At 40.2% G+C, this 24,721-nt stretch overlaps 1 protein-coding gene and 1 long non-coding RNA gene across 3 annotated transcripts in view; one reads left to right on the top strand and one right to left on the bottom strand.

Moving 5' to 3' along the window:
• FSD1L (fibronectin type III and SPRY domain containing 1 like) overlaps positions 1-18,432 on the top strand; it is a 47,318-nt gene extending 28,886 nt beyond the window's left edge. The window contains exons 9-14 of one of the 2 annotated variants that reach the window (XM_067553286.1): positions 2,007-2,136; positions 3,828-3,860; positions 8,589-8,689; positions 9,281-9,532; positions 10,725-10,813; positions 13,597-18,432. In XM_067553286.1, the coding sequence (XP_067409387.1) occupies positions 2,007-2,136; positions 3,828-3,860; positions 8,589-8,689; positions 9,281-9,532; positions 10,725-10,813; positions 13,597-13,719 (728 nt within the window). In that variant the 3' untranslated portion in view covers positions 13,720-18,432. The remainder of the gene's footprint in view (positions 1-2,006; positions 2,137-3,827; positions 3,861-8,588; positions 8,690-9,280; positions 9,533-10,724; positions 10,814-13,596) is intronic. The other variant, XM_067553287.1, reaches the window with a different exon arrangement.
• LOC137156449 (uncharacterized) lies at positions 10,058-24,667 on the bottom strand. Its single transcript, XR_010920768.1, has 3 exons — positions 24,566-24,667; positions 23,622-23,823; positions 10,058-10,355 (listed from the first exon to the last, which is right to left on the bottom strand). It is a non-coding gene; the product is annotated as an uncharacterized lncRNA (long non-coding RNA).
• Positions 24,668-24,721: the final 54 nt, after the last annotated feature.

Below are 24,721 nucleotides of genomic sequence, written 5' to 3'. Positions count from 1 at the left end.
GAAGATGAGTTTCAAAGTAGCTTTTCAGGAACTTCAAAGATGGATTAAGGTGCTCAGTTTTATTCTGAGGAGTTCCAAAAAAGCTAGCTGACCAAGTAGATTGTTTGTTTGTTTTTCATTTTTGGACCCAAAATGAATGCTTCAGTGAGACAAAAACAGCAAATTGGAAGGTCAGTAAACCACCCAACATGTCAAACCAATCAGTTTGATTTTTTTACTTTTCAATTAGACAATTAAGCCTAAGTGCCTTACGTGTAAATGAAAATACTGATATTAAAGTCAATGAAGTATTAAGAAAGGTTCCTTAAGTTTTGTAAACAGTAGGCTTTCAAAGGCTATAGCTTCATAATACAAAATAAGGTAGTGCAGTTTCCCCAGACACAGTATGACCTTTAGTTGAATTAGAATGTAAGTAAATTCTGACAGTGAAACTTGGTACTAGATTTGAAGAGTGCTGCAAGAGAGGAAACCAATCCAGTGTCTGCCAGCAAGCTGAGTTTTATGACATTAAGCAGGCAGATGTAGTATGCTTGTCTGGTTGGTACGATGAGCACATGGTAAAAAATACATTTCTATGAATAGAAATCAATAAAATGCATTTTTGAGGGAACTTTATTGTTTAGTTCTGCACCTAGTAACTTTGGAAATGGTCTGCATTCAAAAAGAAACTAGCTGTATCTGTTTGTGCTTCCTAAAAATTCTCTAGAAGCTACACCAAATCCCAAAGGTCCCTGATGGATCTTGAGCCTGTGCTCTTATATCCATACCTCTATCTGAGGCAGAGATAGTTATCTGTAAAGGGCACTACCTACTATATAAACTGTAGAAACATCTGACAATTGCCACAGCTTTGTTAACTTTCAGATACAATAATCTTTATACCAGCTGCAGCACAGTTATTGAATGGCAAAGATGTTCAGACAAATTGGCTAATTCCATTTTGCTTCCGGTAAAAACTGCATTTGAATTGTACAGTGGCTGTAAAAGTATTTTAAAAATATGCATATTAAAATGCAAAATGGAATGTGTTCTAATTAAGTAGTACCTATTTAGTATGAGAATCCTGTTAGACTGCTTGCTTCAGCTTCAGAAGTATAACTTTTATGAGCCTCATTTCATGAGGCTCAGTGATTTTTGCTTAGTCAGCAATAACAAAGATGGGATTGCTTAAATGACCAATTCCAATTAGATGGATTTAAAGTACTGGCATAACTTTTTATCTTGGTTTTCTATTGGTAGGGTGGGCCTCTGATCTCAATCTGTTTGCCTATGCAGTGGTTAAAGCTTGTGTATTATGGACCTCTTGAGCTAACAAACCTCTTAAACATTTCTTCCTGCAGTAAATATAGTACTTGCTAATAGCCGGACAGTATTCAGAGAGGTGAAAATAAAATCTCTAAAATGATGGATGCAGCTGGTTGGCTATGTCTATCCTACTTTGTATCTGTGCTGTCCGTTCTCTCTCTGGCTGAAGGATTTGACACTAATTATTACTGAATCTCCACTAGTTGCCTGCATCCTAATGCCTGCTCTAATCTCTGCAGGTCATTTTGCAGTTCAGCTGTCCCCGGGTATTTGCTGTTCTTTCAGCTTTTTTGTAATCAACTGGTTATGACTGTTAAAACTTCATAACAGAAATAACTTGCAGAAGAAGCAGTGATATGGAGTGCAGAAAATGGGCTTAGTTTTTTGTCACAGTATCTCTGGAAACTATAAAACTTGAGAGTAGGCTGCAACTAGTAGGAAGTATCACTGATTAATACTGAAATGTAATTGCTGAGACAAACAACCTCACAGATTTGAAGATGTTGTTGTGTGGCATGGGCCAGAGACTACAGTTTGAATGATTGGATTTCACTTAAGCTTATCGTTACAAATGTCAGACCAACTATAATTGCTTAACTTTATAGTGCATTGTACATGGCTCCTAACTTTTTTCTTAAATAGACATTGAGTCGGAGGAGAATTCATGATGATTTTACTGTTTGAAATCTTATTTTGGACAGCTCTTGTCTTCAATTTGGACAATACATCATCTCATCTGAACTTGAAAGTTGAAGATTCTTATGTTGAGTGGGATCCTAGTGGAGGCAAAGGCCAAGAAAACAAAATAAAAGGAAAAGAGAATAAAGGCAGGTGAGAAATGGAACTCTAAGGTCTGTAACCTGAAGTCTTAATTTGAAAAAGGTTAACGTTTAGAGCAGCAAACTATTTTATGGCACTATTTGTGCTTAAGGTACACTTTTTTTTTAATCAGCATATCATGAATGCTGATTCCCTACACCATAGGGTTGTATTAAAGATTCTTAAATAGGGAGTGTCTGGTATACTTGTTAGCCTATAGATGCAGCCCAGGAAGTGAGGAGAGGAAAGTCAGTAGTATTGATAGTTGGCACACTCCTGTCTCTGTTGGAGTTTGCATCTCTCCTTGCAAGTCACTCATCTGGTTGATGTAATGGTGGACACTAAAGGAAATTTCATCCAGATGTTTCTCTTTGGAAGAAATGTTGGTGTGATACAGAAGAGAGGCCCAAGAGAGGGATAAGATGCATGCAGTCCCACTGAGAGAGGAGACTTTCAAACCAGCCACTTCCTTGATTTGGGGAGACTTCAATTATTTAGTTTAAAGTTTTAGAATCTAAAACTTTAAAGTCTACAAATCTGCCTTTGTGAATCCAAGGAATTGTATAATTTAATATGGCGCAAGTCCAATAGATTAAGCCATCTCCGATAGCTAAGTAATGGTCTGAGCTTCAGGTCTGACACACTTAGATTCGGTAGAACCACAGGTTAGAAGAATGAAAGGCAGTCAGTCTTGCTAATACTCTAATGTAGGTGGATGTTGGATTGGATAAAACAGGATAAAAAGAACCAACCCAGGGCCCTTTTTTGAAAGAGTAGGGGGTGAATTGGCATACTGGAATGTTGGATCCTTGACAAAAGTTTCCGTTTCCATAGTCATGTTACATTCTCTGCATCATTTGTCTGCCAGATTGCTGTTCTCAACCCTGGAGTTGGATGCTTTCCATGGCATAGGATGATTACCCCTTTTTTAATTAAAAAAAAATCTAGATTTTCAAGGTTGAGGCCATCTCAAACACATTCCTTAAGGGAAAGGGGGCAAGGGCTGAGTCTTCTATCTGAGTAATCATGAGCCTATTAATGTACTAGTCTTAGAATTGTATAAGATCTGTCATACCTAGAGGTGTAGATCTACTCCACTGAGGTGTTTTGGCTGTCCCCACTGCCTATCAGTTTATCACTGCTGATGAGACACTCACCACAACTGTCAGCTATTTCAGCTTCTGAACCGACTGGGTAACCTGTCACTTAATTAAAAAACGGAATGAACTTTGCATAGTGAGAGGCCGTTCAAGTGTGGACTGCCTCATGGAACCATAGTTGATGTATGAAGGAGAGAGGATATTGATATTTATAAATACTTGAATCAGTGAGGATGACAAAAGATGTTAGCAAATTCAGTAAATATTCTGTGTAAGTTAGAGGAGGGGTGTGTAATAAACATTTAAGTCTTTACTAACTACTAAAAGCTTATTACCAGAAGGCCAATTCTAGAGAGAATAAGATATATTTAGTTAAGTTATCATAAAAGTTACACTTGTTCATAATTAGTGTAGACTTATTTGTGTATCTAAATGTTACACACATTCCGTTACCTAATGTTAAAACAATAAATTCCTTCCTGACTTGTGGTGGCTGCCACTGGCGTGACCAGTTTTAACAGGTAACTAAGATTTGTCTCTAAAGTTAGTTTGCACAATTTTTATAGTGACCATTTTTAATGATTGCTTATTTCTGTCTGACAGTGGCCAGATTACCGTACTGAAGAACAATACAAGGTGATAAGCTACCTCATTTTAGTTCTAGGATATAGCTTCTAGCTTTGCTGAAAATCTTCAGAATTTTCCTTTTTAATCCTACCTCCTTTTCTCTAAATAAAACATGAGCCCATCCAACAGCCTTCATCAGTAACCAAGACAGTACTTTTGTCTGCTTTTTTTTTTTTTAATGGTTTAGTAATCTAGTCTTCATATGTGGGGAAGGCTGATGTACTCCCCATTCTCTTGAGAAAAGCCTCCTTGCCCCATTGCTTATGGTATATCCCACACTTAGGGAATAACTCCTTTAAATCAAAACTAGTTGTACATGCTCAATTTTAAATACTAATTAATAATGTTAGGCTGTATTACCATAGTACCTAGGGTCCCTAGTCAGGGACCAGGACCTCTTGTGCTAGGCACTGAACAAGACAGTCCCTGTCCAAAATCGTTTACAATCCTTAATTCTTAATTTTTCTGTTCTGTCCATTGTGCCTCACTCGTGAACCTTAGTCTTCAGCCCTGAAATACTAATCAGACCTATAGATACAGTAGATCATACAGGTAGTAAGCTAACATGAGTTAGTATGTATAAATTCTTGCCCCTCCTCTGAAGCTACTGGACATCTTCAGAGACTGGAAACTAGACTACATTGACTAGTGGTCTGAACTGCATGGTATCCCAATGATCAGACTTGCCTGGGTAGATTCCTTTAAAGATTCCATTTTTTACAATTAGAACTGGTTGATATGTTTCATCTGAAACTTTTTTAGTGAAAAATGATAGGGGTTGACCAAATCACTTTATGAATTTATAAAATGACTTTGCTGAATTGTTTGTCAAACCCTAAAAAATTCCAAAAAAGTGAACCATTTCATTTTTAGACTTTCAAAACATTTCACTTTTTATTCAAAACAACTTAGTTTTGAAATTCCTTCAGTGTTAGTTTTTCAAATAGGAATGAAATATTTTTTGTTTCACCTATGGTAAAATTTTCTGATCTCTTTGAAGCTGGCAGTGAACTGAAGAATGGGCTATTTATGGTCAAGGAGTTTTGTATTTGAAACTTAAATAGTATTGCCCATGACTTTCCCTAATGTAACTTTTGCTAGGTGGAATTTTTTTAAACAGCTTCCCCTTCCGCAGCTTTTTTTTACCCTTTTCATTGGTTAAGTCATGGGACCAAAAATAGAAATGCAGTATTGCCCAGACTCTCCTGTATTTTTTTATTCCCTGCCTTGTACCTCTCATCGTGCATACATGTTATAGACTTAACTGTCTGAGAGGTCAGCAGTAGTAAAATCTATTCAATGGGGAAAAAAGCTCCTGAGACTGGTGTATCGTCCTTAACTTTCAGCTTCATGAAGCCATGCCAAAGAGTAACTTTTTTTTTTCCTGCTACTGCTTCTAGAGACAACCGCTACTTGTTCTGTTACCTCTTAAATTTCTGTGCATTGCTCCCTTCGTGCACTTAAGATGTTCAACGTATAGAAAAACTCTAGCCAACTCTCTTGATATCTTTCTCCGCAAAGGAGCCAATCACACTGCCTTGCCTAACCTCTAAGGCCGGCTCCATTACAGCAGAAGCTATTAGACAGGCTTTCTGGTTCTTCATGCTGGAGGCTTGAGAGAACCTACTACCCCAGCTCCTGTTTTGGGCTGTCTTTTCAAGACTGTTTGCATTAGAATAAAATTTGAAGCAGGTCTACAAGCAAGGGATAAGCTAACAAACTACTTTTGTACCCATTTTATCCTCAGGCTTATTCCTCTGACTGCTAGTTTGTGTTAAAAGGAAAGCTTAATTGTTTAAAAATACACTACCTTATTTACTAACTTTTATTCAAGGTAGTAAATGTTACTGTGTGAACTGTTAAAGGCTGTTGGAGTCAAGTGGAGAAAGTCAAGCCATTGGATGAAATGGTCATTTACAGACTACTTTTTTCAAATAAAGTAGCATGTCTTCAGTGTTCTTCTAAATTTGGGCAGGGGGGAATCCCAGCTTGCAAAATTCTGCTTTTATTATGCTGCCTTTGTCTGTGTCAAATGATGAATCTCTAAATGACCATGTCACTTTCTGCATAACTTGCTGGAAATTGATCTTAAAAGGAAAAATCTAAGCTCTTGCTTCTGATTAGAAGGCAGAAGTGGATGGCTTCTCAGCAGTGGTGTACATGGAGCAGGATGAAATGTTGTAGTGGACATTGTTTTCTCCTGAAAATATGCTTTAATTCTTGGCTTTGCTGTTTTTCATGCTTTCACTTATTTTCTTTTCTTTTGGTAAGTAAACTACTGCTTTTTTATTCCTATTTATGCAAGCCTTTAGAATTTTTCAGTTGGTTTGCTTAGAAACTGTTACACACTGCTTTTTAAGTACCATTATCCTATTTTATACTCTCTTCTTGTAGTGTTGTAGCCATGTTGGTCTCAGGATATTAAAGGGACAAGATAGGTGAGGTAATCTCTTATTAGGCCAACTTCTGTTGGTGAAAGACTGGCCTGAAGCTCTCTGTAGCTTGAAAGCTTGTCTCTTTCACCAATAGAAGTAGGTCCAATTAAAGATTAACCCACTCACCTTATTCTCTTTGCAAGCAGTTTAAAAGCTGCTGTAATGTTAGTCTGGCATATTTAAAGCCTGCTTTTAAAGGTGTAGCTAAACTACAATCAGGTCAGGGGATGTGGACCAAGTATTTTAGCACAGTTTGAGAACACTACTGATATCTGTCTTGCAAAATGCTGTAATTGGTCTCTGAGCAGTCAAATGATGGAACCTTGAGAAACATAAGCATGCACTTGAGCAAGAATCTTTGATCGCTCTGCTCATGATATCATGCAGTGACCTTTACAGTTAAAAGGGACTTTGTCATTTCAATATAAATAGGAAATAATTTTTCAAGTCCTAAAATCAACAGGAATGATTCTGTGAATTTTTAAAAAAATAATCACTTTTTTTGATGTAAGCTTTCTTCTGCTGCATCAGCAACCTTAAATACTGCAGCAGTATGCTAGTAATGAGATATTAACCATCAGTTGTTAGTTACCTAACTGTAAAATCAGAGTGGAGACCAGGGACAGGTGATCTTTAAGCATTGTAGTTAGACAAGATCAACACCCCCCCCCCACTTATGGTTGACCTTGCCTCGTTGCATTGTGGTGTAAACTACAGAACACTGTTTCCACTAGTATTTTGCAGCCAGATAACTAAGCTGTATGGTATCTCACTGTAAAAACACCTTTTTTTTTTTGGTGGTGAAGATATAGACTAATTCACCTAATCTGAATGAAAAGCAAAAAAATTGCATTAGTAGTGAAAGTAAAATTTAATCAGAGGTGCCTAAGTAGTCTTTAAAAACAGTTTAATATGATGTCTCATTTACTATTAAAACTCTCCTTTCCTTCTAAAGCCTTCATTTTAGGAGATAACCTCTGCTCTGTCCAGGCCTAAATTACTAGAGGACTTGTGGAGCTTAATTAGATTCTTTCTAAAATACTGGTTCCCACCCAATTGATTCCTTCAGTAAAGAGGGATAAAATGCTGTAAACAAAAAATTGACCCTGCCGTATTTTCTGATAACTTTCCTCTTTTGAAGTCTGATTAGAGAACATAGGCCTTACTTGATTTTGTTTTAATCCCTGAAAAATGCTCTGTGAAGACCTTTTAGTTTTTAAAGGTTTTATGTCATAGTGCTGCTGAGTACTCTTGCAGCACTACATGTCTGAGAGTAAATATATTAATGGGAATGTAACAAAAACCTTAAAAGACTTCTCTAATATAGTAACAAGAAGTAGACCATATCTACTCCCTTGCATTTTTTGGTCTGATGATCATTCTTGAGGTGAACCTTGCATCTAAGTAGTTGGCTTTAATGCATTAAAAGAATTCTTGAGCTGCTGAATCTTAACTAGTTTTTTCCACCTCAGTCATCTATTGAAATTCAGCACACCTACTTGTATTTAATCTTTACAAAAATACTAGCATCAGGCCCATTAAGTTAATCTAAAAAGCATTGTATTATATATCTTCAATATGTCCTTTAAATTTTTTTCTTCAGTGTTACTGTAGCATTGTTTGCCTCTTGGATTCTTTATTACATGTTTAGAGAAGTTTATTTTAAATTCACCCAGGATTTATCAATAGCATGTCTATACTCTCTTTTCTTCAAGCAACTTAAAAATTGCAATGACATTCCAAGCTGTTGTGATGAACATCAACATTTCTCTCATGCTTCATTATTCACCTGAATATCAATAAAAAGCGACCTGCCATGTTGATTACTTTGCCATTTTCCAGCATCAAAATTTGTATAAAAACTTCCTAGAATTCCACAAGAAATGGGGCAAAACTTATTTACTCTAACATGTAATTTGAAAGACAAATGGCTCATTTAAATTCTAGACTTTATTTTAGCCTCTTCCCATTCACTTGTCCAGATGCACTTGGCTTGCCTCTTCACTCTCTCATTTTCTTAAATCTTTTGTTTGCTTCTTTTTGCTTTTCATCATCTTCCCTCTCTGTCTGCCCTCCTTGTGCATGATCACTAGCTCACTTATACTGAAGGGTTTATAGTGCAGTTAATGGCTGGTCAAGCATGCCACTTGAAATTGCAACACAAGCACCTAAGACTTCTGGCATGGCTCACATTAACTAATCTGAATCCTGCAACAGAAATAAAACTTCCTTTCCATTATTTGACTGGTCTGTAAACTTCCCCATGCTGGAGTGCAAATTATTTTATTTTCTTGTTTTATAGAAGTGGTACACCATCTCCAAAGAGGACATCTATTAGTTCGAGATCACCATTGATAAGGGGCAGCAGAGATCGATTTACTGGTGAATCGTACACAGTGTTGGGTAGGGTGCATTTTTTGCTTTAGCTCTTACTCCTAGTGTTAAGCCAAGGTAGATAAATCTGAGTTTCCATCAGGAGAGAATTTGTATCTTGTAATCCCAAGGTTTTTCTCAGAATGACTCCTCCAACCTGGGATCAGACAAGAATCTGTACTCCAGATTCTCCTTTTAGATCTGTGCAGAGGTCCTTGTGCTCATTCAGAGACTGAAGATACGTATGTATGCAGGAAATTCTAGCACATGAGAAGTAGTCTCTTAATGTAAGGTTATCCAAAAGATATGCTTAATGACTTTTCTAATGTGCCAACTGTTATAGTATCGAGCAACCTGTTAAATTACTTGTCTTCAATAGACAGCAGAAAAAGCTTCCTTGTTCCATCTTAATGGAATGTGGTGAATGTTCGTAAGCTTACGGACATTCTGAAGTTATTGGATTTTGGTCTGTTTCCACTAAGCTCACTGTTTACAGCATCTAAGTCTTTATCTAACATTTATTTGAGTGTGCTTCACTGTTTTGCCCAGTGGGAAGTATATCCCATACTGCATGCTTTGGTGTAAAGAATAAAAAAAATCTACATCTATGATCTGTTACAGGAGACACTGCTATTGAAAGTGGACAGCACTACTGGGAGGTGAGAGCCCAGAAGGACTGCAAATCCTACAGTGTGGGAGTAGCATATAAAAATCTGGGAAAATTTGATCAACTGGGAAAGACTAACACAAGCTGGTGTATCCATGTCAACAACTGGCTACAGACCACCTTTGCTGCAAAGCACAATAATAAAGCCAAAGCCCTAGATGTGACTGTTCCGGACAGAATAGGAGTGTACTGTGACTTTGATGGAGGTAACTTTATATTGTGGACTTCTTCATAGATCCAAATTTAGTAATGGATGGGTGCTACCATGGCAAATTACAGGAGTACATAATGCTGTAAATGTCGTGGAAATACATTAGTGTTGCTCCTAAATTGAATACTAATCTGCCTTGTCATGGTGAGGGAGACCATATTAAGAGAGATGCAAAGATACTGTAAATAACTGTCAAATTACCTAGCTCCATTTGAAAACTAGATTCATGAATACTTTTTAAAATCCGTGTTACAGAAGAATTTAAAGTCTGGATTTAATGTATGATGGGAGATTCCTGAAAAATGGTGAAAACATTCAGCAAATATGGAACCAAGAGAAATAAACATACATCTTGTCTTACCTCTGACAACTTACTTGATAAATAAGTAGTGAAGGGTTATGAATAGAAAAACAGTTGTTTAATGGCAGTATATTATACCACTTTTTTTTTTTGTCTGCCAATAGTTGCCCCATTTTCAGATACCCAGAGGAATTAGGATTAACCAAAAGATTACTTTAGCAATTTCTCAAAAGGAACTAACAATAAAATAAGATTCTTAAATATTGTCTAAACAAGTACTATGGAAACCTCCACTAGAATAAAACTTTATTCAGAGGTTACCTAGGTTTAGTGCTTTGGGCTTTCTCGATCCTTGTTAGTTCTGTGAACTGACTTGCGTTGCCTTCTCAGTCCTCACCTTTGCAATGCTGGCGCAGGTGTTTTGGACAGTTCTTAGATCTGTACTCTACTCTTTGGCCATTGACAATAGGTGGTGGTTTTTTTCTGTGGCAGAAGGTAACCAGGCTAGGACATTGCTCTGTAAAGAGGGTAATAGTTGGTTGTTCGCTGAAATAAGGAAGCAAAATATATGGCACTAGTTGGAATTCCTTTAACTTAATAAGAGAAGGCTTTTTGATCAAGTACCAACTCCTTGAAGCAACTCCTGCCAAAAGCAGGTATGCGAATTTATGAATGACACATGTAAAACCCATATGCTATTCTAAATTCCAGGAATAAAGAGTAATGCATTTCTTGCAGTATGCTGACTGCCTGGAGGTAATTGTCACTATGTATCTTCTTTAGGGCTCTAGTCCTTCATTTTTCAGACCAATTTTGGAATTGTATCCTCTTGTTAATATCAAGTTTCATATACATAGAATTTTTAAAACCTGCTTTTCTCTTTCAGGTCAGCTCTCATTTTATAATGCAAGTTCAAAGCAGTTGTTATACACCTTCAAAACAAAATTTACCCAACCACTACTACCAGGCTTCATGGTCAGTACCCAATTAAATTTACTTCTACTTTTAGTACTGATACATTTTCACCTCCGTTTTGGTTGCCTAACACTTGGCATATGAGATTCTTGTGAGCATATTCTTTGAGAAGCTCTCAGCTTGTTTGTGGCAGCTGTTTGTTGTGCAGCAGGGAGTCTGAAGTTTATATCTCAACAAAAGCTTAAAAATCACCATTTACCTTCTTGCACTTGGCAAGCCCCCCCCCCCCCCCCCAAAAAAAAAAAAAAAAAAGCATGCTATCTAGCTTGGCTCATCCTGCTGCTGCAGCTGCAGAGCACACTTCTTTAGGATCTGTCAAAGTAGTGGTAGTGGGAGAGGAGACAGGTTGAGTGTCCCCCTCTGGAGGAACAACATGGGGCAGGAGCTCCAACTCCCAGCATGTAAGGGGACACAGCTGGGCTTGTCTGGGCTTCCCCCACCAAGCACCTGCACTCAGTGGTCCACCCCTCTTCTCTGGGATTGCTATCTCCTTCAGCACCGGACAAAGTGACTATCTGTGATGTAATGCTGAAGGTTCAAACCATGCTGAGAATGTGTGGGGTTTTTTTGGGAGGGGGAGAGGAGGGGTTAGTTGCACACTAAAATTGGCCCACTTTTTTTTAAAATGGTGGGCATTACACAGATGTTTAGGGTTGCAGTCAAACACTCAAGATAAGACACACCAACAGTAAAGTTTTATAGACTCTGACTTTTAAGGTCAGAAGCGACCATCACGATCATCTAGTCTGACCACCTGCACGTTGCAGGCCACAGAACCTCACCCACCCACTCCTGAAATAGACCCCTAACCTCTGGCTGAGTTACTGAAGTCCTCAAATCATGGTTTAAAGACTTCAAGTTACAGAGAATTCACCATTTACACTAGTTTAAACCTGCAAGTGACACATGCCCCATCCTGCAGAGGAAGGCGAAAACCCTCAAGGTCTCTGCCAATCTGACCCAGGGGAAAATTCCTTCATGACCCCAAATACGGCAACCAGTTAGACCCTGAGTATGTGGGCAAGACCTACCAGAGAGATACCTAGGAAAGAATTCTCTGTAGTAATTCAGAGAGCCCTCCCTCTCTAATATCCCATCTCCAGCTATTGGGGATTTTTGTTACTAGCAGTGGCCGATTGACCACATACCATCATAGGCAGTCTCACCATACCATCCTCTCTCAAAATTTCTCAGGCTCAGTCTTGAAGCTAGCTGGTTTTTTTTTTTTTTTTTTTTTTTTTTTTTGGTCCCCACTACTCCCCTTCGAAGGCTGTTCCAGAAATTCATTCACTCTGATGGTTAGAAACCTTTGCCTAATTTTGAGCCTAAACTTGTTGATGGCCAGTTTATATCCATTTGTTCTTGTGCCAGCACTGGCCCTTAACTTTCCCTCCCTGTTTGTCCTTCCATGTATTTATGGAGAGTAATCACATCTCCCCTCAACCTTTGTTTGGTTAGGCTAAACAAGCCAAGTTCCTTAATTCTTCTGTCATAAGGCAGGGTCTCCATTCCTCTGATCATCCTAGTAGCCCTTCTCTGTACCTGTGCCAGTTTGAATTCAACTTTCCTTATATATGGGAGACCAGAATTGCACACAGTGTTCCAGATGAGGCCTCACCAGTGCTTTGTATAATGGTAATAACACTTCCCTATTTCTACTGGAAATACCTCACCTGATTTAGCCTTTTTCATGGCCACATCACATTGGTGGCTTATAATCAACCAATATACCCAGCTCTGTTGCTTCCAACTGGTAAATCCCCAGTATATAGCAAAAATTCATATAGTTAGTCCCTAAGTGCATGACCTTGCACTTTGAAAACTGGAGTAATAGAAATTGGATGAAATTTAATAGTGCAATGTCATCCAAATCTTCTTGTATGATATTCTGGTCCTCCTCCAAATTGGCAATGCCTCCCAACTTTGTGTCATCCACAGACTTTATTAGCAAACTCCCACTTTTTGTGCCAAGGTTATTTAATGAAAATGTCAAATCCTATTGGTCCCAAGACCAATCCCTGCTAGTAACCTCTCTCCAGTTTGACAGTTCACCTTGCAGTATGATGCAGTATAGTCTCCCTTTTAACCTGTTCCTTACCCACCTTTCAGTTCTCATGTGGAACTGTACCAAATGCCTTACTAAAATACAGGAAGATTAGATCTACTGCATTTCCTTTGTTTGAAAAATCAGTATCTTAATGATCAAGCTGGTCTGGCAAAATCTCTTTGGTAAAACCGTGTTGTATTTTATCCCAGTTACTAGATCCTTTTTTTCTTAGATTCCTGAAGGGAACTCACGTCTGACTTCTATGCTTTAACTCCCCTATCCCCGCTGACAGTCTTCATCAAGATCTCACTGTGTACTAGGCAGTGCCTCTCAACCTGAAAACTGCTGCTGTTGAGCAGTGCCTGACATTTTATATTATTACTGCAAGAGTTGCTAGTAGAAAATCAAAAGTTAACTATTGAAACCACTGACTTGCTGGTAGTGTCTTTCAAAGTAGCCGACTTTAACAGCAAGATGAAAATGTGAAAGGAAAAAATCCAGTAAAAATACACACACAATATAAATAGACATTTGAAGGTTAATTTTGAGTAGAATTCCCCATCCAGTATATTGACTAAAGAGTAGGAAGTGGGTGTCCCTTGAAAGGGACAAATGTAGTTTTATGATGTGAAATCCATCTTTAACTTGCATTTGGAAATGGGTGGGTGGGATATGATGAATTTTACTGGCTTTGACACATTGACTCATTGTAGCTTTATAATGGTTTACCTTCTAGGTCTGGTGTGGTGGACTTGCATTGAGTACTGGACTGCAGGTGCCGAGTGCTGTGAAAATGCTCCAGAAGAGTGAAAATGGATTGAGTGGTTCAGCTAGCAGCTTAACCAATGTTACCCAATAATGTCTATTTAGATGCTTTACTTCTGTTTCTGAGTGGGTTTTTCTGTGCAGCTGCTATTCACAGGAGCTTGTGAGCAATGGATTAACTGGCTTTGCTACCCACTGCTGCTTTAAAGCCTGGGCACCAACAGTGCAAAGATTCTGGGCTGAAGCATTAGCAGGAATTTACTGTGAATCCACAGAGCCAGATAGAAAACTAGACTGACTTTTTTTCTTTTCAAGTTTAGATGGGGAAGTCCAGGAGTTGTAGTTATGCGCTTTTATATTAGACTGAATTTGATTGTTACAGATACTTGATCATTTCAGTATAATTGCACATGGCAGGTATGATCTTAGTTTGAATGCACTTATTACTACTACTCACTTTTTTCACACCTTGTTTCCCCTCCCTGAAAAAGGAAGGAGTTTTAAGGTCCTAAATGGAAGCTTTAAATATGTGACCCTCTGAAAAAACCAGTCCCTTAAATTTCTGCATATGGATATGGCATGATGCAAGTTTGAGATTTGGGAAGGTTCTCCTAGAGTGGCTTTGGTATTAGGTGAATAAATAGTATATCATTTTGTGGTAGTCTCTAGTTGTCTAAATGGGCACAGTGCTCAGTATCCTTTTATAGGCTATTCATAGTTAGAACACGAACTCCCTAATCATGCATCATAATTTAGTGAAGATGAAGATTTCACATCCGTTTTATACCAGTGTTCATAGCATACCTGATCTTTACTATGAGATCCCTTTACTTAGATTATTGGGGGGTGATACATAAAAGCATGTTTCCCCTCAGTATTACCCTTGATAAGCTTTCAGCTGTATTGCATCACTTTTTTTAAGCGTCCAGCTTGGAGTACAGGTAGGCTTTAAAGTGCTTCCATGCTTTCTATATTTAAGTGTCCTGTTTTTAATATGCAGTTTAAATAAGGTTTTGTGTCCTGTTTCAACCAGATTTATATAATAGATTAAAGCTTTCTAATGAGTTCTAAGTGCATAAACATGGAAAGTTTGGTGGTGGGGGTTGTTTAAGACTTCAAGCATGCAGCTAAGCTAAAGCTTAGAGTAGACAGCCCAATACTCATTTTATGTTGCACTTATGACATTACATTCATTTTAATGAAAAAACAGTACCACTAATTTCACTAAATTACATAGTGATCTGGCATATAAATATAACGTTATTTCATTGTACTTAAAATCTACTATATGCACTCTTGCTCCTTTCAAAATAAACAAAGCATATGAATATCTCAAGTTAAACTGGGCAGCACATCGCTTACTGCTCAACCCCACCTATATCACTTCTAACAAGAAAGTAGTGAACAGTAAGAACTGCTCACCACCAAAACATGAAGACTACAAAATTGGAAAGGCACTAAGAGCTTAAAAGTTCAAGAGTGTAATTGAAACGGGTAGGACCACTTTTTGCATCTTTGCAAGCTCTGGATTTTTTAGTTCTGATCCCCGTCAAGCTCTTAACCTTTGTTTTAAATGCACCATGCCCTCTGAAATGCTCCCCAGGCAACTACTTTACTCCAGAATGAAATGATACTGGTTGTGCTGACTAGAGGTGCTCTTTAAATAATTAGGTTCCTCCTCTCAGCCCTTTCATGTATCTACTTTTTCCATCCCTGAAGTTCACAATCCAACTTGAAAACCTAACTCCTTTTTCCCTGAAACAGGACAGAGCATTAAATAGTTACTAACCCACTGCACTAGCTCTCTTCCCTAGGTTATTTTCTACCCCTTTGTAAAGATTGCTCAGCTAGATTGCTTTTTAAAAATCTGTTTATGGATCTTATGCTTTGTTGGGAGAGACACATGGTGCACTTGAAGGTTTTAACGTACAATATACTGAAGAGTGATACTAGGGATTTTGTTTTATAAATAGAACAGATTCAGACCTCTCCCACAGCATTTCATATGGATGTCTGCTCACCACATACTTCTCCCTATTGAGGCAACCTGTTACTAATTGGATCACTAGATATTCTCTCCAAGATCTCTCAGTCCTTAGCAGCAAACCTAGCAGTAGTAGCATACTATAGCAAAATACTTCATGTTAGTGGAGAGAGTATAAAAGTCTCAGACCAAGTTTTGTACTAATGTTAGCCACTTTCAATCAGCATTTCCCCTCCAGTTCTAGTCAAAGGTCCCATAAAATGAAAGTTTAATTTGGCCCATGATCTCTAATGGTGTTATACAGCATTTGCTACTCTTTTGTAAGAAACTGAGGATGACAAGTTGATTCCCTTTTTTTTAGTATTCAGTTCTGTGTATAAATTTAACAAAGAATTTTTCATGGCTTATTTTTATAATGTGGTCATACAAGTCTTCTGCGTGGGGAGAGGAAGAAAACAGCTTCTAATGTGTTTTTTCTCCTTTGCTACACCTCTTGTCCAGTTTAAGTTTTCAAAATTTGAAAATAACTTCGTTATTGGCAAATAGTTTTATGCTAAATGAGCTCAATAACATCTGAATCGGTTTATCATAGGACTTTGAGACAGTCCATGTTGTCTTAATAAAGCCATCATCCTATTTACCTTCACTTTTGCAGAATCAGGTCCTTAATGCAGCAATGTGAGCATCCATAATTTCCAATGAATTGAGGAGAATTTAGAAACATGCAGGACGGGGCACAAAATTGTGATTATAAGGGAGGTGTAAGCTTTGTGTCAGACTTTTTTATATTGATGATAGGAACAGAAACTAACTTTTAATATCTGTCCATCACTACCTTTTCAATCTAGGCTATTAGCTATGCTTTTTGCTAAGCTTCCGTTACTTTATATAAAGTAAATGTATGCTACGAGTTAACATGTATAAGGAAAGAACCAGTAACCATTGAGTCACATCCCAAAATTGAATGCAGATACATAATTTGCTTGGACATATTTTAGCAAATTGTAAGGAAACCTGAGAGGTACACTTGATTATGTACAAGATGTAGACAATAGAATTCGTGAGTTTTTCTTAAACTATTACGGTAGCTTAGTTTGAAACAAGCTGAAGTATTTAGTACTGTGACTTGTGCTGCACAAGGTTTATTTTGACTGATATCCTGGATAGAGCTATTCTAAATAGTAATGTGTGGATTATTTTACCCTTAAGGTTGAAGTTACTCTACAGTAGTTAATGCACAAGTGTTGAATTTTTGCTGCTAACAGGATAGTCTCATATTTTTAGTAAACAGAATATGGAGATGAGGAATTGCCTTAAGCACTTTAGTTTTTCTTAGATTTATTTGCATTAACATCTTACAGAACTGCTTTTTAAATTTGTGGAAAGTACAGGTATATTAATGGTATTGCATAGCAGCTTGGGTACTATTTTTAGGTACAGCATAAGCAAAGGTAAACTACCAGCTACAGCTTCAGAATGAGTTCTTGATGTAGGAAGAATGTATGAATATATTGAGATTGTTTCTGGCAGGTGGGTTTTATTGGAGGCTACTCTACCACTTTATTTGATTGGGCAATCTTGCAACCCTCTTGAATGGTAATGCTGGCACAGCTCCTGTTGAAGCTGTTTGATTCTTTGTACCTAGCACAGTGTTTTCAAGTGTGTAAGTAGTCTGTTGGCCTCGTCCATTGTAAAATTCAAGTATTTGGCGGGGCAGGGGGAGTTTTCCTGTAAAAATGTGACTTGTCTGTTAAATGTAGTTCTGTATAGTTACAAAGTTTGTTTAAGGGATTACTATTCGTCTTTGCAAATTACATTACTTCTCTCTGCTAACAGGGCATAAGGGTTTTTGAATGTAGTGGTAAACTGTAAAAATACTTCCATTACATTTTTATGCAAGCCTATGTGAATTTTACTGACGTTAAGAGGTATTAATTTTGAAAACGGATAGTTGATAACATTACATCCATAAAATACATGCATTCAGACCACACGTTTGTCTTCAGGTACAGGCTATAAAGGGCAGTGACTGAAAATTTTCTGTTTAGACTTACTTCCATGATCCTTCAAAAAGCTTGTAAGTAGGAAAATTACCTGCCATGTTTAACAAGGTTGCAGAAGCATACACACCAGTGCCCTACATCGTCCCTAAATTACTGCTCCTTCACACCGTACACACACAAGATGGGGAAACTAACTGGTTGCTATAAGGAAAATAGCCAAATTCCAGAAAACAAACCACTAACATGATCACTACTCCTCTGAGCATAATAGGTTATGGATTTTAATCATTATCTTGATAGACTAGTTCGACAAGAGTGATAACCCCCCTAAATTCAAATGTTCTGAACATTTTACTGACTGTTGGAAGGGGAAATCTGGATTTTGTTTTCCCAGGCACTGAAGTGGGCTTTATGCATATCTCTGACTATAGAAGGCAAAGCTGTTCATTTCCCCCTGTATTGTTTAACACCTCTATTGCTGCATGTGCCTTTCATAAGTGGAGCTATAATCACTGCTACTTCTGTGGCATAATGTGTTGAGTGTACTTCGTGATCTTCAGTTGTCACACTGTTTATTTTATAGATTGCACATTGGTTTCCATGAACATCCCTTTGACAATACCTCAGGTATTCTGTAATCAGTGCGTCATTCCTCATTCTTTGTAAAGTATCCCAAGATAACAGACCTGTCATAGCAACACTGAACTACAGGGGTGCCTTAGAGCCCACAGAGTATTTTATTTGCTGTCTTTAACTCAAACTGTATGTCTTACAAACTTTTTGTATTAATAAATTAATTTTGAAAAAATTAGCTGCATAATACCCTTGTCACTGCTTCTCATTTTGATTTTTATGCCAGTGGAAGACAGCATCTTATTTTGGCTGAAGTATAAATTTTCTTTAGGTTGAAAGATGCTCTGACCTGAGCATTAAGATATTGGAGTGTTGTGTGTTTACACTGCAAGTGTTAAATCAGATTACACTACTCTAGGTTTGGTTTTAATAAAATACAGGGTCTACAGAACAGAATGAGTGACCATCCTATACAGTAGAACCTCAAAGCTAGGAACACCTCGGGAATGGTTGTTCCTAACTCTGAAATGTTCATAGCACTGAACAAAACATGATGGTACAGCACCTGCAGTCAGTGTCTTCCCGCTGAGGCTGGCAGAGATCTCTGCAAAGGTGGCACCTGGCAGCACTGCCTGGTTTGCAAGCAGCTCCGTGCCCTGTTCCTGTTTCTTGCCTTTGGGCTGAACTGGAGGGGCCTGTCCTGAGAGATTGCCCTGCTCAGTGCACTGCTTGCTGCACTCCAGAGGCAGCACGTGGCAGGGGGTTGGTGCCAGCCCACTGCCAGCGCCACTCCTTCCCCTGCCCTATGCACTCCCAGAGGTGCTGGCAGGATCCAGGAGTGCAGCCATGGGCAAAGTTTGGGCTGCATTGGTGCAGAGGCTATGGCCCTTTAAAATTCCTCCAGAGTACAGCAGCTCAGATTCTGGCTTCTGCTCCATGCCAGGCTGTGGGTGCAACCTTCAGTTCCTTGCATCAGCTGGAAGCTTTCCTGGGCTCTGGAGGGAGGAGGGTGAAAATAGCTTTCCTCTCCCAGTGGGGTGGGAGAGCATGAAACAGCACCCTTGGCTTGTATGAACAGCGCAGGTCCCGGATTGTTTCTGTGCTGCATGCTGATCTTGCTTTCAGTATGTGCTTTTGTCTTTTTTCCCCCCTCTGCTGCTGCTGCCTGAGTGCTTACTTCCAGTTTCAGTGTTTGGTTGACCGGTCAATTTGTAACTCTGGTGTTCGTATCTCTGAGCTTCTACTGTAGTTACCTCTTTCTGAATTCTAGCATTCTTTTACCTTTTCTCTAGTCTCTCCCTTTTTCCTATTCTAGTCTTGAACACCATTTCTTCAAAATATTTTTCCTGATGTTCAGATGTATCCATTAGTTTGAATTAAAAATATGGATAAAATCTCACATTCTAAGAGCTACATTCAACAGTCAAAGTGCAACCTCGATAAAATTCATGCACGAGGAGTTAAAGTGTAAAGACACCTGCATTAACCACTGGTTCGCTAATAAAAAGCACTCCTTCAATAGAACAACTCTTGTTTAAACTCCTGCCCATAGCATACGGGGCAAGTTCTGAACTGTAATAGTGAACATTACGTGGCAAAAGGAAATTAAAGCCAATACTATAAGGTTCTATAGCCTTCTAAATAAAAAGAAAACCAGGAAAGAAGTGGAACTGCTAAGGGCTAAGGATGGGGGGGAGGGGTGGAGATCAGAGTTAATTAGGCAGGGCCCAACACCTAAACAAATACTTTGCCTCTGCTTTTAAAATAAGGCTAATGAAGAGCTGAAGGGGAGTGGCAGGGTGGCAAATGGGAACAAGGATATGGAAGTAGAAATTACTACATCCAAGGAGGAAGTCAAACTCCATCTAATGGAACTAAATCAGGGGCCCTGGACAGTTTCTATCCAAGAATATTAAAGGACCTTGCGCATGAAATTGCAAACCCAATAGCAAGTGTTTTAATGACTCTGTAAACTTGTGGGTTGTACCCAATGACTGGAGAATTGCTAATACAGTACTGATTTTCAAGAAAGAGGTGGGGGAGTGATCCAGGCTTGTTAGATTGACCTCAATTGTATGCAAGGTCTCAGAACAGATTTTGAAAGAGAAAGTAGTTAAGGACATAGCGGTAAATGGTAATGTGGGATAAAATACAACATGGTTTTACAAAAAGTAGCGGGGGCCAGACCAACCTGATCTCCTTTGAGAAGATAACAGACTTTCTAAACAAAGGAAATGCAGTAGATGTAATCTACTTGGATTTAAGTAAGGCATTTGATACAGTTCCACATGGGAATTTATTAGTTAAATAGTAGAGGGGGGGACTAATATGCAAATGAAAAGGTGATAAGGAACTAGGCAAAAGGGGAGACTACACTGGGTATGCTGAAAGGTGAACTGTCAGGAGAAGGGAGATTACTGGTGGACTTCCCCAGAGATTGTTTTTAAGATCAATCTTATTTAACATTTTCATTATTGACTATGGCACAAAAAGTGAATGAGCTACTAAAATTTGCAGATGACAAATTGGGAAGTATTGCCAAATTGGGAGGAGGACCAGAATATCATACAAAAGATCTGGATGATCTTAAACTAGAGTAATAGAAATTGGATGAAATTTAAGAGTGCAAAGTTACACAGTTAGGGACTGACAAGAATTTTTGCTATAAGCTGGGGACATATCAGTTGAAAGTGACAGGAGCCAGACCAGCATGTATTAGGTGATCACAGGATGAGTGAGCTGCTGCTATGAAAAAGTCTAATACAGCCCAAGAATGCATCAGGTGAAGTATTTCCAGTAGACAGGGAAGTGTACAAGGCACTGGTGAGACCTCATTGGGAATACTGTGTGCAGTTCTGGTCTCCCATCCTGAATAAAGATGAATTCAAACTGGAACAGGAGCAGAGAAGGGCTACTAAAATTATCAGAGTAATGCAAAACCTACCTCATGAGAGGAGACATGAAGAGCTCTGCTTGTTTTAGCCTAACCAAGAGAAGGTTGAGGGGAGATACGATTGCTCTCTATAAATACATCACAGTGATAAATACCAGGGAGGGAGAGGAGTTGTTTAAGTTAAGCATCAACATAGACACAGGAAAAAATAGATACAATCTGGCTATCAAGTTTAGGCTTGAAATTAGATGAAGATTTCTCACCATCAGAGGAGGCAAAAAAACTTAACTGGCTGTGAGATGAAGCTTGAGAAGTTTATGGAGATGATGGTATGACCTGGGGGAAATTCCTTCCTGATCTCAAATGTGGTGATCATTTAGATCTTGAGCACGTGGCCATGACCCACCAGCAAGATACCTGGGAAAAAATCTCTGTAATAACAGAGCAGTTACAGACTGCCTACAACGATATGTAGCTAGTTTGGTCATACCATCGTCTCCATAAACTTATCAAGCTTCATCTCACAGCCAGGTAAGTTTTTTTGCCTCTTCCGATGCTGGGGTTTTTTCACCTTCTTCTGCAGCATGGGGCCTGGCCCACGTGCAGGCTTACATTTTCTCCGTCACTTGCAGTCTTTACATCATGATTGAGGACTTCAGTAACTCAGCCAGAGCTCAGGGGTCTGTTACAGGAATGGGTGCGTGAGGTTCTGTGGCTGCAATGTGCAGGAGATCAGACTAGATGATTCTGATTAAGGATGAGATTTAGTCACGGAAGTCATGGATTCTGTGACTTTACCTGATCTTCATGAAAATTTTACTTCAGTAGCAGGCCAGAGCAGGGCAGTACACCCTGGGCCTGCAGCTTTAGCCAGAGCCATGGCTGTGCGCCCCCACTCCCTCTCAGACAGACTGGGGCTGGAGCCACAGCTTTAGCCAGAGCCGGGCTGTTCACCTCCGCCCTATGGCTTCAGCTGGAGCTGGACGTGTGGGCCCCTGCCCTGTGGCTGCAGCTGGGGCCAGAGCCGGGGCTGTGCGCCCCTGCCTTGGGGCTGGAGCCGGGGCTGTATGCTCTCTCCCCGTCACAGTTGCTGTGGCAGGGGCTGGAGCTGGGGCTGTGCCCTGTGGGGCTGGGGCTTAGTCTCTCCCCCCTGCCCCCTCCCGGGGCTCCTGTGATCATTCCTCCCACACCCTCTCTCATTCCCTGTTGTTCCTAGTAAGTCACAGACAGGTCACGGCTCCTGTGGACTTTTGTTTATTGCCTGCTACCTGTCCGTGACTTTTACTAAAAATAGCTGTGACAAAATCTTAACCTTAATCGTGATGGTTTCTTCTAGCCTTAAAGTCTATGAGCATGCACTCCATTACCTTCTGTCTAATATGTAGCAGAATTGAATCTGGATTAAACAGACCATGAACACGGATGCTGTAATTACTAAAAAATGCCATCAGGGCAATGTATGGAGTTCAAAAGGACTGAACAAAGATGAGTAGGGGGAATAAAAAAAGTTACAAACAAAAGGAGCTCTGAACTGCCTGCATGACCATGCCATCTTCAGCATAGTAAAACAAATAGGGTTGCAAACTTGGCTTCTATAGGCTTATACAAAGGATTTCTTGCATATATTTATCCTCCCAGAGTGGCAACAGTGTGTGGAGAATGTTAACAGTTGCCATTAATCAGTTCTTTAATCTATACACAATGACAGGGGCTGAAGTTGCTACGTTAAAAAACTTTGCCTCTAGTTAGCAGTCCTCCCCGTTTTTCCCTTTTATAATTTTAACCAAAAGCACTATGATTTTGCCCACTGAGGCTGAAAATATTCTCTGAAAACCTGGAACAGCCATTCAAAAGTCACTGCATTACACAGAAAAGCCAGCATGATTGCAATGCCTAACTAGCCCCTTTCCTTTTCTCCTTGTAATGGCTATAAGCATCTACTTAAATGTCAGGCACAACAACTGCATTCTTCATTTAATGGCAGACTGAAAAACAATAGCATAGAAGCTGCTGAACACACACTGCAATCTGCAGCCAGAGGGACCCCGATCACGCCAGGTTGAAGTGCTAGTGTATCTGTGTCTCTCGATCTAGTGCTGCGTGCTGTACAAGCTGTTTCTGGCTGTTTGAAAGCTGCCTGAGCCATGTGGGGCAATAGGATGTCACTTGCTATCTGCATCTTGGCAAATGTGCATTGCAAGTTTTCTCTCCTGTTGGAGAAAGGTTTTTCCAGCAATTGTCTCCCTCCCCATTTTTGGCTGCCTAATTCACCCATCCTATAAATAGCTGTTAGAGTTTGGACAGGTGGGGGAGGAAGGAGCCCAAAGGCAGCTATCCATCTCATGCTAGCTGGCATGACCCTTGCATGTTTCCCCTTGCCAAACTATTTTTCTATGTATAAAGCTCTAGCCCTCATAGGCTGACAGGCTTTTTTGTCCCAAGTTCGTACCTGAGTCAATAGTAGTGCTGGCGTTAGAAAGCTTCTCTCCTATGTGGTAGGGATGTAAAATATTAAATAGTTAACCAATAAGTATTAATCTTACCGTTAAGACTAATACGTGTTGGTTAACCGGCAGTGCAGGCTCTCAGTCTCCATGGTGATGGCGTCGGGCCACGGTGGAGGTGGCTGCCTTGCTGCTGCTGCCCTGGTGCAGGCTCTGCAGAGCGCCCTGCTGTGGACCACTGGGAGTGGGGACCATGGGTCCCGAGATGGGGGACCCTCACAGAGCCATGCTGGGGATGCTGCTGAGGGGAGAGGTTGGGAGGACACACAGTTATAACGGTTAAATGGTGAACGGATGTAATTGTAATAGTTCAAATGGTTACCTTTTTAAAATAAAATGTACATCGCTACTGTGTGAGGCCAGGGCTGGAGTGTTGTGTCCAGTTCTGGGCCCCCCACAGAAAGGATGTGCACAAAGTGTGCGGATGAAATGAAAACGATGAGGGGGCTGGAGCATGTGACTTCTGAGGAGAGGCTGAAGGAACTAGGCTTGTTCAGTCTGCAGAAGAGAAGAGTGAGGGGGGATTTGATAGCAGCCTTTAACTACCTGAAAGGGGGTTCCAGGGAGGATGGAGCTAGGCTGTTCTCGTGGTGGCAGATGACAGAACAAGGAGCAATGGTCTCAGGTTGCAGTGGGGGAGGTCTAGGTTGGACATTAGGAAACACTTTTCCCCTAGACGGGTGGTGAAGCCCTGGAAGGGGTTACCTGGGGGGGAGGGGCAGAGAAGCCCTGGAAGGGGTTACCTGGGGGGGGGAGGGGCGGAGAAGCCCTGGAAGGGGTTACCTGGGGGGGAGGGGCGGAGAAGCCCTGGAAGGGGTTACCTAGGCGAGTGGGGGCGTCTCCTTGGCGGTTTCTAAGGCCCGGCTGGACAAGGCCCTGGCGGGGCTGGCTCAGGTGTTGCTCCCCAGGCGCTAACACAGGCCGGCGCCTCAGTAAGCCGGCTGCTGGCCGAGACCGGGGGGGCGGGGGAGTGTACCACTAACCAGGCTGCACCTGCTGGCGGCCGGGCAGGGGGAGGGGCGGCGGCCGGCTCACCACACGCCATCGCCAGCCCAGCACCCACGGATCCAGTCCTCTCCTGCCCCCTGCCTGATGATGACGCGCGCGCGCACCCGGCGGCCTCGTTCTCGCTGAGCGCA

This window comes from Emydura macquarii, unplaced genomic scaffold (genome assembly GCF_026122565.2).
Source record: "Emydura macquarii macquarii isolate MOO-44397 ecotype Brisbane River unplaced genomic scaffold, CSIRO-AGI_Emac_v2 contig_1451, whole genome shotgun sequence".
Lineage (NCBI taxonomy): Eukaryota > Metazoa > Chordata > Testudines > Chelidae > Emydura > Emydura macquarii.
The sequence above is the reverse complement of the archived record's forward strand: the minus strand, read 5'-3'. Positions and strand labels throughout refer to the sequence as shown.